Here is a 13,218-nt window from a genome sequence, read left to right on the forward strand (position 1 = left end):
CTTATCTTCAGAAAAAACTAGGTCACTGGGATGCCTCAGAAAATTTGTTTAATTAGAATGGATTAGAAACACATCCACCAGACACCAATCAGACATGTTTCTTAAAGAGACAGTTTACCCAAAAGAATGTTGGCAAGAAAACAGTCGACAGTAGCCCATGACTTCCATACTAAGATAAAAAAACGCTATGAAAATCAATGGCTACTGTTTGGTTCCCATTTTGGTTTTTTGTCAAAATAAAGGTTCTAACGCCGCCTTCACACTGGCAGTTGAAATCAGCTCTGTAATACGCAATACTCCCCAGTGGACGTCGTACTACACCGCTGAAAAGCTTCGGAAGCGAGTAGAACAAAAATGGCGGAGAGATTAGAACGAATGATATTGTCTGTATCTGAATGTGCATGTCAGGTCAGCTAAATGTGATAAAGTGGTATATAGGGCTGCAACAACTCTGCACTCAAGCGAGAGAGACCGAGTGTGTCCGAGAGAGGGGGGCGCGATATTTAATTTTTCATTTTAATTGTATTAACTGCCCTTATAATGTTAGAAAATCATGAAAAAAAATGACATGACAACTTATCGTTATAAAATCATTATTTATTTTATTAAAAGTTATGAATTCAGGTTTGTTTATCAGTACCATAGCAACGCCAACTTCCGCTGGAATTGTCGGATAGGAACCGTCCGTAGCCTTTCGCAAGAGTTAAATTTTTGAACGCATCAGGATGACCAACGGACACGATTTTTTTCGCACCGCACTCGTTCGGACTCGGTTCGTAGCCATTCGCACGCGGTCTGCGAATCTCCATAGGAAGTGAATGACTTACAGTCGTCTCGTAGCCATATCGGAGCTGATTTCAACTGCCAGTGTGAAGGCAGCGTAAAAGGATGCTTTCACAGCAATGCTGTAGATGAACCATTTTTGGACCTCCTTTCAGTAAACTGTTCTTAAAATAACATTTTTATTTTTATTTATTTTAACATTTTAACATTTTAAAGACCCTTTTTCCAGTATAAAGAACCTTTTAAGCATCGAAAAAGGTTTTGTGGATGTTAAAATTCCTTCCTAGTACCATAGATGCCAATAAGGACCATTATTTTAAGAGTGTAGTTGTCACAATAAAACTGAACACCACAATAATTGTTCAAAGTAATAGTCATATCTGTTCATTTCGGCTCTGGAAACTCCATGCATTGGTCTATGGAGTTGATGGTATTACTTTAACTGTGTTCTGATCATTTTCCCTCACGAAGTGCTCTACCAGATGTAAAGAGGTTCTTGTTTACTGGAAACCTACTTCCATTGCTATTCTGACATTTCAGTTCACATAAATGTCATGATGTCATGTATGGCTATAGATCATTTTGATTATACACATGGATTCATGGTCTTGTCTCTTATTGTTATTTTCGAGATGATGGCTGAATAGATCAGACATATTTTAGGGTCACGTGTGAAACTGAGGAAAATTACAGAAACTTTATCCATAAAAACTGTACTTTTACTTATTCTTTCTGCTTCGTGTCAACTTTTTAAAAATCTATTTGTACAAAATTTGTATATATATATATATGTATGTGTGTGTGTGTACCAACATATTAAAGTCGTGTCATTACATAACAGTAAACATAGTAGTGCAACAGTGAATGAGATTGTTACTTCCAAAACGCTGCATTTTACTACAGTTTTCATATCCAAAACAGCTGTAGTCTGTTTGGTTTGGATAATATCACTTCCATAGTAAGGGCTATGGAAAAAATCTCAGTCGGAGAATGGAAACTACAGCTAAAAACTGAGCTTGAGCTGGTTTAAGTCTTACCGCAAACTCATTATTAGTCTAATCTCAAGTTCAGCCCTGGAGAGCGGTGCCTACCATAACAATGGGCTGACGTGTGTCAGCTAGCCGAGGACCCAGTTTCCCCGCTCATATTTTGGTACGTGCAGTGTGGTCACATCATGTGAGGCCTCGCTGCATATTTCCGCTTTTATTAGCTGCTTGATTTGCCACAAATGAGCGTGGCGTCCGCAGTGCTGTTTAACATCTTGTCCATGGGATATAGATGAGATGCTCTTTAAGCCTCATTAACAGCGAGCGCTGAGCCTTTCTGGATTTAAAGTCCAGAAATCTTCCTGGACTCCTTCATACTGTGGTCTCTCCTCTTTTTCTCTGTCTCTCTCTCTATTTTTACAACATTAATTCTCCACGACCTCACTGAAGAAAAATGCTGCTTGCGTTTATTTCCCACAAAACAATCCAAGGGTGCCGGGTTAGTCAGCAAACCGGTAATTACTATAGTAAAATCACTGTACGGCATGGACTTAAGGAATCAGTGTTGTCTTAAAGCAATGGTGACCACAGTAAAAAACAAACAAAACAACAACAACAACAACAAAAACGTATTGTTCTATAAGTAGTTACATATAATAATAGTAATAATCATGGGTGGGGAGTGTTACCAAACTCCTACACTGCATAAAAATAATGATTATAACAATCTTCAGTATATTGGTCTTGTTTGCAAGTAAAAATATGTAAATATCCTTAAAAAGAGAGAGAAAAGTTAATCAGAAGTGCAATAAAAATGAAAAGTTTTAGTGGAAAGGAATAGACGTGCGTAAAAATTGTTATAATGATTTGTTTTTATTTTGAATTTTATGGCTACATTCTAAAATCACCTTCACATTAAATAATAAAAAAAAAATACAAATAAAAACTAACTAATAAAAAAATTACAAATAATGTTTATTTTATATATATATATATATATATATATATATATATATATATATATATATATATATACATACATATATATATATAATTGCATTTAAAAAACAGTCTTGTGCATCTACAAAAAAAATAAATGAATAAATAAATAGATAAAACAGAATAGAGCTATAGATCTAAAATTGAATAATAATTACAAATACCCTTATTATTATTATTATTATTATTATTATTATTATTATTATTATTATTATTATAAATAGTGTTTATAAACAATTATAAACAAAATTAATAGTTTGTGTAAATCTGATTTAATGCAAAAGGACTGTAATGATTAGGATATTAGGATATATATATATATATATATATATATATATATATATATATATATATATATGGCAACCATCTAAAATTAACTAATTAAATAAAAAGAACTTAGTAATATTAACATATTAGATGAAGCCACACATGAAGCTGTTGTAAATAGCTGATATACACTATAGCTGATACATCTATCAGGAGATTTCTATAATAACATCTTCATGGGACGTTGCTATGGAACCACAAACTACTAAACGCTGCTTGCCTGCACATCCTTTAATAACAGGTTTATCCTCGTCTTGACTTGTTTGGGACACACTCCGCTCTGTAAATTCTCTTCATATTTCATTGTTTCATATGCAAATAACTTAAAATACTTCTTCGGTCAGAATTTAAAGAATTTTTTTGACTATAGTGCACTTTTTAAAAGTCTACTTAAGTGCACCTAAGTGACCTTTTGTTTCCATTCATATTATATATTAAAATATATGCAAATTTACTTTTATAGAAGATGTGATGTACACCACAAGTGCACAAAAAGCACGATTTTATCATTTCATGGCAGTTTGTATCCTCCACACTAGTACGAAACCTTGCAAGAACCGGAGAGCCCAGTGTTTCGCACATGCTGGATTCATTTTCAAAGTCATAACAAGAACCAAAAAGCAATACATCTCAAACGCCGCTTTTTAACCGTTGCATGAAAAGCACACATTAGCACAGCTGGCCACATCAAAGACGGCACTGGGCTTCCAAGAGCAGCTCTCGGGAGAGCCGGGAACAGAGAGCAAGAAGAGCAAAAAGGAAGAGCGCTCGGCTTAAAACAAAAGGAAAAGAAGTCGAGGGGTTTCCTGGCCACCGTCAGCACGAGCCTATGAGCTGTCAGGGGCCCCGGGTTTAAAAAGCAGGGGCTGGAGGTTTGAGGAGACACTCCTTCCCAGCGTCGAGGTGTGCTCTGAAGTCTCTGCAGCTCGGGATGTGTTTGTTTTACAGCCGGGCCCCCGGCGTGCTGCTCCTCCTGGCCCACCTCCTTCTGAGCACCAGTCTGGAGCCCGTGGGTAAGGACACAGCGCTCCCATTGTCCACATCTCTAAAATTAGCACAGAGCGAACTGAAGTGCAGTTTAACACGGCTTTGTGGAAAGTCTGGGGAAGTCGTGTCAGGGCAGGCTGGCAGAAGAGTTATCTGTGAGAAGGACAGGTTGTTTATGGCGTGGTGTTTGTTTTGCTAGCTGAATGGGAGAAGGAACCGGCGTACTGGAACCATCAGGCCAGACGCACGCTACAGACGGCCCTCACGCTGCCACTGCGAGCGCATCGCACCAAAAACATCGTCCTCTTCCTCGGAGACGGTGAGTTAAAGACCCCAACGAACACTGCTGGTCAGTGCATGAAACTCCACGCTATAGACAAAAAAGAGACAATCTATGGATTTATGATTTACACAGTAATTATGTTTACACAAAACATTGTTTTTGTTTAATTCTGTAATCTACTCCTGACGTTTCTTCCAAATTAAAAAAAAAAAAGTTTTCATTTAGGGCATTTTTTTTTTTTTATGGTCATATTCAAAAAGATACATGTTTTTTCATGTTTTATATTTATTTTGGAATGCAATATTTTGGATTTATACATTTTTTTATCACAGAAAATGAAAGCGTTTGCTATTCTGAACACAGACAGTCATTTTCTGCAAAAATAAATAAATAAAATAATAATTAAAACTCTAAATGCCTTTAAATCTTAAATCATTTTGTCATTTAGAGTTTATTGTATTTATTTATTTATTTAACATTTTTTTTTTCATACAATTATCAATGTGGTCCAAATAAGATGCTAAATGTTGATTTCTTAACACTTCTGAAGTTAAAACATTGGTATTGTGTTGTCTGATAATGAATATAAAATGAATATAAACATGTCTGAAAACATCACTGGTTTATATTATTTTTTAAGACAACACAAAATAAATGTTTTAACTTCAAAAGAGTTAAGAAATCAATATTTGGGGGAATAACCATGATTTTTAATCACAACAAATGAAAGCATTTGTTATTTTGACCAAATATCATTAATTTTCTGCCCAGAAAAAAAAAAAGAAAACCTCTAAGTGTCTTTAAATTTTAAATAATGTTGTCATTTAGAGCTCTTGGTTTTTTTTTTTTTTTTTTTATAAAATTATCAAAGTGGTCAAAATAAGATGCCAAATATTGATTTCTTAACTGTCATGAAGTTAAAACATTGGTATCGTGTTGTCAAATGTTTTAACTTGAAAGGAGTTAAGAAATCAATATTTGGTGGAACAACCCCTGAATTTTTTAATCACAACAAGTAAAAACATTTGTTAGTTTAACGAATTTTCTACAAAATGACAACAACGAGGTTCTAAATGAGAATGTTTTTATTTGCAATTTGGAAGAAATGTTCTCAGACTTTTTATAGAATAAAACAAATATCATCGTTTTACTCAAACTCATACCTAGCTAATCCAGAGAAACTGACCATTTTCATGTGGTCTCTTCATTTTTTCCATAGCTGTATACAAATGTGTGTCACTACAAGCATTCATAAGCACTATTTTGTCTTCTAGTTTCTCTTTAAAGCAAACTTTTTGGTAATTATTACAGTAACAATATTCTATCAAAGAATAAAGTAGTGTTTGCTAACACTTAACTGCATTTCAATTGTAATTTAACCAAAATGCACTACAGTTTAAATGTATATTAAATCAAATTAGCTGAACTTTAGAGTGCTGTTCACATACTATAGCACATTTAAAATATATTAACTTTAAATCTGAATTATATTCAAGTACTTTACATGTGCTTTAGTATGTTAGTCAACACATTAAAATAAGTCTAATTTTAAAGCACATTTTATTAAAACGTATTGACTTAAATTATACCAGTTTCCTAAGCTTTGAAGTGCACATTAAACACATTATGCAATATTATTCATCATGCTCTCATTCATCTCATATATGTTATAACAAGGTTATAAAAACTCAACATTTCATGTCTGTTATTGAGTTGTATATTGAGTTGCTGATCCCCCTGTCGGCCTAGTCTTGTGATAACGATGGGTTGACTGTATATGAGCCCTGTTTCTTCGTCTCCTGTGGAGTTGATGAGCGGTGTGTGTTCAGGGCCAGGCTGTGATGTTTCTCTGTCCATCTGTCAGGGATGGGAGTGTCGACGGTGTCAGCCGCCCGGATACTGAGAGGTCAGATGGAGGGACAGTCAGGGGAGGAGACGCTTTTGACCATGGATACGTTTCCATATGTCGCCCTGTCCAAGGTCTGACGCTTCTCTTTAATCATCCACAGATAATTCTTAGCAATCTAGTTGTGCAATTATATGGAGGCAGGTTTGGGATGTCACAGAAATGGCAATGTGATGCGCATGTGTGTTACATTACAGATTACATTTAGAGTTTCCACTCTTGCTGAACTGGGCGTGAAAGCCTGAAAAGCAGAAACATTCAACACATATTTACTTATTTTCCTACTACTGTACACCCTACTTAAATGAAAAAAAAAAAAAGTATTAATTATATTAATTTATATAAATGTGTATTTTAATATATCTTAATATATTTATATATAGTTTATATTACTATTCTTATTTTTATTATTATAGAAAAATATAATGTACAATTTTATTCTAATAAAATACTTAGGATTATATCTATGTGTATTGGTTGAGCCAATGTTTCAGCATATAAAAGAAATACAATTAAATAGAAAATCACCATTGTCATTGGTAAATCATAATTATTACATGAAAGATGAGGAGATATTAAGTCCTAGTTATGTGATGAAAACAAAAAATATGGGATAAAAAGTCATAAGTATGAAATAAGAAACTAAAAAGAAAAATCATAACTTTTACTTTTATTCTGATAATTTTTTTATTTTTGTCATAATTATTAGTTGTATGCCAACTGTTCTTATTACATACATTTTGAATTATTATGTGATAACTGTGACTCTCATACTTTTGACTTGTTATAATTTATTTTTATCATCATTTCTACTTCTAAGTTATATTGTGACTCATATTTTTACTGTTAACTTTTGGTCATATTTTGACTTATGTTTTAATTTTATCACAGTTTTTTACTGTGTCATAATAACAACTCTCATACTTTTGACTGTGGTCACAATTATTTTTTATTTAGTAGATTTTATTTTTACTATCATGATTATGACTCATACTTTTAAAGTTTTTTCATAATTTGACATGTATTTTTATTATAATTTCTCCTCCTTATCTCATAAATTGCAACTTAGTATCTCATGATGTATATTTTTAAGTCAATTATAATAAACCAAAGCATGACTTTTTGTTTTGTTTTTCTTCTGTGGTAGAAATGGTCTTTCATACTGTGTTGATAGCAGCACATGCACAGTTTAAGATATGAAAAGTTATCGGTTGACTGCAGATTATGCATTCCTGATAGGTTTAGATAGCACTGCAACCTCTGATCCTGGAGAACATAAGGACGAGGGAAAGCTGATTACACATGTGAAGTATCACAGGTCAGATTAGGGTCTCATGAAATTGTTTACCTACTCATTATACGACCCAAAAGCTATGTTTTGAACAACAGAACTATAAGTATTTGATGTACCAAGTTGATGTGTTTCCAAACAGACGTACAGTGTTGACAGGCAGGTGGCGGACAGCGCTAGCACAGCTACGGCGTACCACTGCGGTGTGAAGGCTAACGCCAAGACGGTGGGTTTGAGCGCTAAAGCAGTGGCCTATGCGTGCAACACCACTTTTGGCAACGAGGTTTTCTCAGTGTTACACCGTGCCAAAGCACAAGGTATTTTCCATTTAGACTCGTTTTTGCACTTACAGACATGCAACCGATGTTTTTTTCTGTTGCGGCTGTTCCTCTTAAAGGGACAGTTCACTAAAAAAATTAAAATTCTATCAGGTTGTTTCAAATCTGTATGAGTTCGTTTCTTCTGTTGAGCACAAAAGACACTATTCTGAAGAATGTTCCATTTTCGTGATCATGCGGTATAAATGTGTTTGTGTGTGCATATATCCAGGAAAGTCTGTCGGCATCGTGACCACCACCAGAGTGCAGCATGCATCGCCCGCTGCCGCGTACGCCCACTCGGTGAGCCGCAGCTGGTACAGCGATGCAGATGTGCCCTCCGATGCCCGCCGGCAGGGCTGCACCGATATCGCCACGCAGCTGGTGACCAACACTGATATTGATGTGAGCCAAAACCCATACAGTTTGATGTCATAAAATTAAAAATACAGAGTGGCTATTTACACTAAGTGGAATTAGCCTGCCTTGTTGGCAAGATGCTTTTTACTCTAAATCCACCAATCAACATGTGATTGGGCTACTCAACTCTACAAAAGATGCTGATCTAACTGTAACTCCAGTCGTGTAGATGGTAAAGTTTGTGCGGCAGTCTTTTTGACGCAATCGACCCGAGTTCGAATCCGTCTTTTGTCACACTTTTCTTTTTCTCCCTTATCAAATCTCATATCACATCAGAAAGGCATTTATTTTCAATAAATATGAAGGAAATAATAAAAAAGTTGAAAATAAAGTATCGGGTAGGGTTAGGGAGGGATTTATTGTCCCAATAAGGTTGCATCCATATAATAACTCGAATTAAAATTATAATTTATGCTCAATATGTTATTATTGCATACTGTTTTATAATGTACCAAAATACTTAGGTGCGGATAATAGCCAATATTTACAATAAGTAGTATAATTAACAGAAAATCCTTCCATTTTAACTAAATAAAATCGAATTGCTATTTACATTTAGTATAAATAGCTTAAAAAATAAAATACTGCACATACTGTTGAGTGCAATTCTACCAGTTTTTCACATGTATTTTATATAATAGAGTGTACTATTGTATGTACTAAATTTAATATACTACATTATATTGTAGTCAACATTTAAAGTGGATAAAAAAAGAAATTATTCAGTTGTCCTAAGACAAGAATGAAACTTTGTAGAAAGGTTTTGATTCACTTCAAATGTTGACTAGTGTATATAAGTCACAGTTTAGTTTGGGAACCTATTCTCACTATTACCTATTAACAATTACTTTTGCCTCAATAAACTCCTAATTTGCTGCCTATTAATAGTTAGTCAGGTATTATGGGGTAGATTAATGGATGTAAAAATGGTCATGCAGAATAAGATATTAATATGTGCCTTATAAATACCATAAACAATAGCTAGTAATATGCATGCTAATATAGTTAATAGTTACCTATATATTTGTATGTAAATTACAGTGTTTTTGTTGCATTTAGTGTAAATTTACCTGTTCAATTTTGATATTGTCACCCCAGTTGAGATATTTCTATTTATAAAAATATAATAAACTAACTCCAGTTTAGTTTTTGTTGTTAGCTTGTAGCACAGTCAGCTATTTTTATTAACCAGTTGCTTGATTGCTGTTTAGTTTTTATTTCATATATTTTTATTTTTATTGAATTTAGATTTACAACACTATATTTTTGTTTTATTACCTTGGCATTGAGGGTACATTTACACAACAATGATAAACTAAAACTAGAAAATAGTTTCATGTTCAGATAGCAAAAACTAACTAAAGTTGCGAAAATGACCAAAAATGCTGTATTATTCATGCCAGGCCAGTAGGTGGCAATGTCACTTTGTAAAGAAATACACCGCATTTGCACACAAACCTATAGCCTGCCCTGAACACATAATACGTATGCACGTGACATTACCATTTTCACAAATTCACATTTTTGTAGTTTATACAGAGATGATAGCTATCAATGTCAAAAATAGCACTTCAAAACCCTTTTTGAAAAGTTTTCAAAGCTGTACATGAATGGCTAAAACATAAAAAGTTATAGAAATACTATTTGCTACTGGAGCAAATATTAATGCAATGGGTAAATGTAGTTTCCATTTACCACTTTAAAGGTTTACCCAACAAACTTCCTTACCTAGAACCCAGGAAATGTGAAAAGTGACTTTGCCGTCATTTGCCAAATATGCATATTTTTGGCATATGCCAAACACATAATTGAAATAACTGAAACTTCTGTCAATATATTTGAAATGGGAAGTTCACAAATTTTAAATATATCTCCATTTTAGGTAATTCTTGGCGGTGGCCGAATGTACATGACACCCAAGGGTACCCCTGATCCAGAATACCCCTCTTCATCTTCTCGCAAAGGGACTCGCAAAGACAAAAAGAACCTCATTGATGTCTGGTTGAAATCTCGTAAGGTATCTCCAAGAAATGTGTGTATTGTGGCACTAACTGTGTTTGTAAATGACCACTTACAGTTTTACGTGATTATCTGTTTTGTTTATTAGGGAAGAAATGCGCAGTATGTCTGGAACAAAGAGCAGCTTAATGCAGTGAATATTAAAACAACAGACCGCCTGATGGGTAATGCCAGTTTATAAGGTTTCCACATTGACTTTCTTACAGTATTTGTCTGCTGATATGACGTTCTCATTCATATTTCTCATTCAGGTCTGTTTGAACCCAAGGACATGAGGTTTGAAGTGTTCAGGAATCGCACACGTGACCCCTCTATTGTGGACATGACAGAGAAAGCCATTCAAATCCTCAGCAAGAATCCCAAAGGGTTTTTTCTCTTTGTGGAAGATGAGTATTTAACATTTACTCTGGTGTTACAGTTTAAAGATATTCTGCTAATAGTGAAACATGCCTTTCTTTGTGCTTTACGAGGTAGAATAGACCATGGACACCATGATGGGGTAGCCAAGCTTGCTCTGACCGAAACCATCATGTTTGACCGTGCAATCCAGAGAGCATCTGAGCTGACCAGTGAATCGGACACTCTCACTGTTGTCACTGCAGATCATTCCCATGTCTTCACTTTTGGTGGAAATACCCCCAGAGGCAACCCTATTTTTGGTATATACTAGTTTACTTTACATTACAAATGTTTATTTACATTAAATAATGAGAATGTAATTTCTGTCATCAGAACTCTCTGAAAGTTTTAGCATGTAAATATACATGACAATGTTAATATGTGTGGTCTTGGTGGAATAGATCCGCTATGCTGCTGTTGCAATGGCAGAGCAAGTATTTGCTTCAGCCAATACATCCACAGACAAGCTGCTGTGAGCATGTAAGGAATACTGCTGTTGCACATATAACATATATGAAAAAACCCCCAACATACATGATCACCGTGTAGCAGATCTATTCATGTGGAACTGGGGAGGTGGAGAGTTTTTGAAGTCAGTGCAAATGCTACAGCAAATACTGGACGAGTATTTGAATATTTAGCAGCAGCTTATTGACTCATCAAGCAGCTCATCAGCTGGTCCATGTGAATAATGAAGTAGAGTAGATCCTCCCTATATTTCTTTTGTGTGTGTGTGTGTGTGTGTGGTTTTAGCCTTCAGTTAACAAACTTACTACTTCACCTATTAGCTTAGCATAGTGCTAACCAGTTAAGCTGTTTTGATTATCTAGAACAAGACACCGAAAGTAATAAAAAAAAGTAAAAGAGTAAACTGCTACCATTTTTACTTTGACTAATTGAGTCTTATAAAAGAATGTTAAATATGCATTTTGAGGTGACAGACAAGATGTTTCCCTTGCAAAAAGTGTTTCATTGTACTAAATGCGCACATGTAATGTACTTCAAACTAAAAAGTGTGTTTTAAAAAAAAGTATTTGCAGACAATATAATATGAATAAAATAAAAGCCACTTAAGTGTACTTAAAGTAAGTACACTTTCACTACTCTGTTAACACACTTAAGTACACTTTTAAAAAGCGCTTTTTGTATTAATTTAAAATCCATATGCCCCCCCCTCCCAACAAAAAAAAAAGAAAAGTTGGGAGTATACACTATTGTTACGGCAGGGACGGGAGAAGTGTGGATCCATTTGCAAAGCTTTACTCTTAAACATGGTCAAAACAGGCAAGGGTCAGACAATGGCACACAGGCATATTGAGGGCAAGAAAAGAGTAATCCAAAGCAGGCATGGTAGATCGGCGGCTATCAGTATCCAGAGGGCTAGGTGAGAAAATAATCCAAACACTGGCTAGAGCCCAGGCGAGGGGCAAACAATATCCAGAAAGGCAAGACAAAAGGGTAATCCAAAAACAGGCTCTAATTGAGACACAGGAGCTCAAAACAAAGAGAGATCTGTGAGCAGTGATATGTACTAACAATACTCGGCGTTGGATGGTGGTGTGAGACTGTTTCATATAGTGTGTGTCATTGGTAGCAGCTGTGTGTGATTGGTTTTAGGTGAGCTTGTGATTTAGTGCAATGGAGCATGGGAAATGTAGTCCAGGGTGATGTGTAACAGTTTGTGAAGTGCGAGAGTCAATGTAATGGAAGGGTGACCTCTGGTAGCAATAGAACGGATGTCCATGGACAGAAGTATTACACTACTACACTAGTATTACACTGCATGGCCAGTGTTTCAGTGCTTTCCCCCCCCCCAGGTCTGGCACCCAAGAAGGCTGAGGATAATCTTCCATACACTAGTATCTTGTATGCTAATGGACCAGGATATGCTCAAGTAAACGGAACAAGAGGAAATGTTTCAGAAGTGGATTATTGTAAGTATTGCCTAAATTAGTTTACTACCTGGGACTTCTTTTGTTTTCAAACACTAATACCACATCTTACTTTATTTGTAGTTGATGAAGAGTACATGCAACAAGCGGCTGTTCCTTTAGAATCAGAGACACATGGTGGGGAAGATGTGGCTATCTACGCAAAAGGCCCTATGGCTCATCTCTTTCACGGAGTCAAAGAACAGAATTATGTGGCCCATGCGATGGCTTATGCAGCGTGTCTAGAGCCATACAATAACTGTCCACTACATCTTCATGGCTCAGAAGGCTGTAAAATAACTCTTTCAATACCTCTTATCTCAATAACCGGCGTGTTTTGGCTTGTCATGAGATGACAGATTCTGCTGCATGAGTGATTGAGGCCCCAGGACTCTTTGGGGCTTTTTTGAGATTTATAACCCAAATAGTTTATATTGTAATTTGGTGCTCTTAGGAATTGCAATGTTGTGTATATAAATGTAAAAAAAAAATTATGGATGTATTTTATAATCAGATATTTTTGTATATATTGGACTGTGACTATAAATTTCAAACATGTTAGACCAATAA

General features: G+C 35.2%; 1 protein-coding gene across 3 annotated transcripts; it reads left to right on the forward strand.

Annotated features, from left to right (window-relative positions):
* The first annotated feature begins 3,827 nt into the window (after positions 1–3,827).
* On the forward strand, positions 3,828–13,218 carry LOC113039772 (intestinal-type alkaline phosphatase-like). Of its 3 annotated transcripts, none has more exons than XM_026197860.1 (11): positions 3,830–4,108; positions 4,282–4,401; positions 6,230–6,345; positions 7,705–7,879; positions 8,112–8,284; positions 10,182–10,316; positions 10,407–10,482; positions 10,570–10,684; positions 10,793–10,977; positions 12,535–12,651; positions 12,733–13,218. In XM_026197860.1, exons 1-11 carry the CDS (start codon positions 4,027–4,029, stop codon positions 13,002–13,004), a joined length of 1,566 nt encoding a protein of 521 aa, XP_026053645.1. In that variant the 5' UTR covers positions 3,830–4,026; the 3' UTR covers positions 13,005–13,218. The 3 variants fall into 3 exon arrangements, with proteins under 3 accessions (XP_026053643.1, XP_026053645.1, XP_026053644.1); XM_026197859.1 differs by having other exon boundaries at positions 3,831–4,108; positions 10,570–10,704; positions 10,786–10,977; XM_026197858.1 differs by having other exon boundaries at positions 3,828–4,108; positions 10,570–10,977.

The sequence above is a fragment of the Carassius auratus genome, chromosome 22 (genome assembly GCF_003368295.1).
Source record: "Carassius auratus strain Wakin chromosome 22, ASM336829v1, whole genome shotgun sequence".
NCBI classification, from domain to species: Eukaryota; Metazoa; Chordata; class Actinopteri; order Cypriniformes; family Cyprinidae; genus Carassius; species Carassius auratus.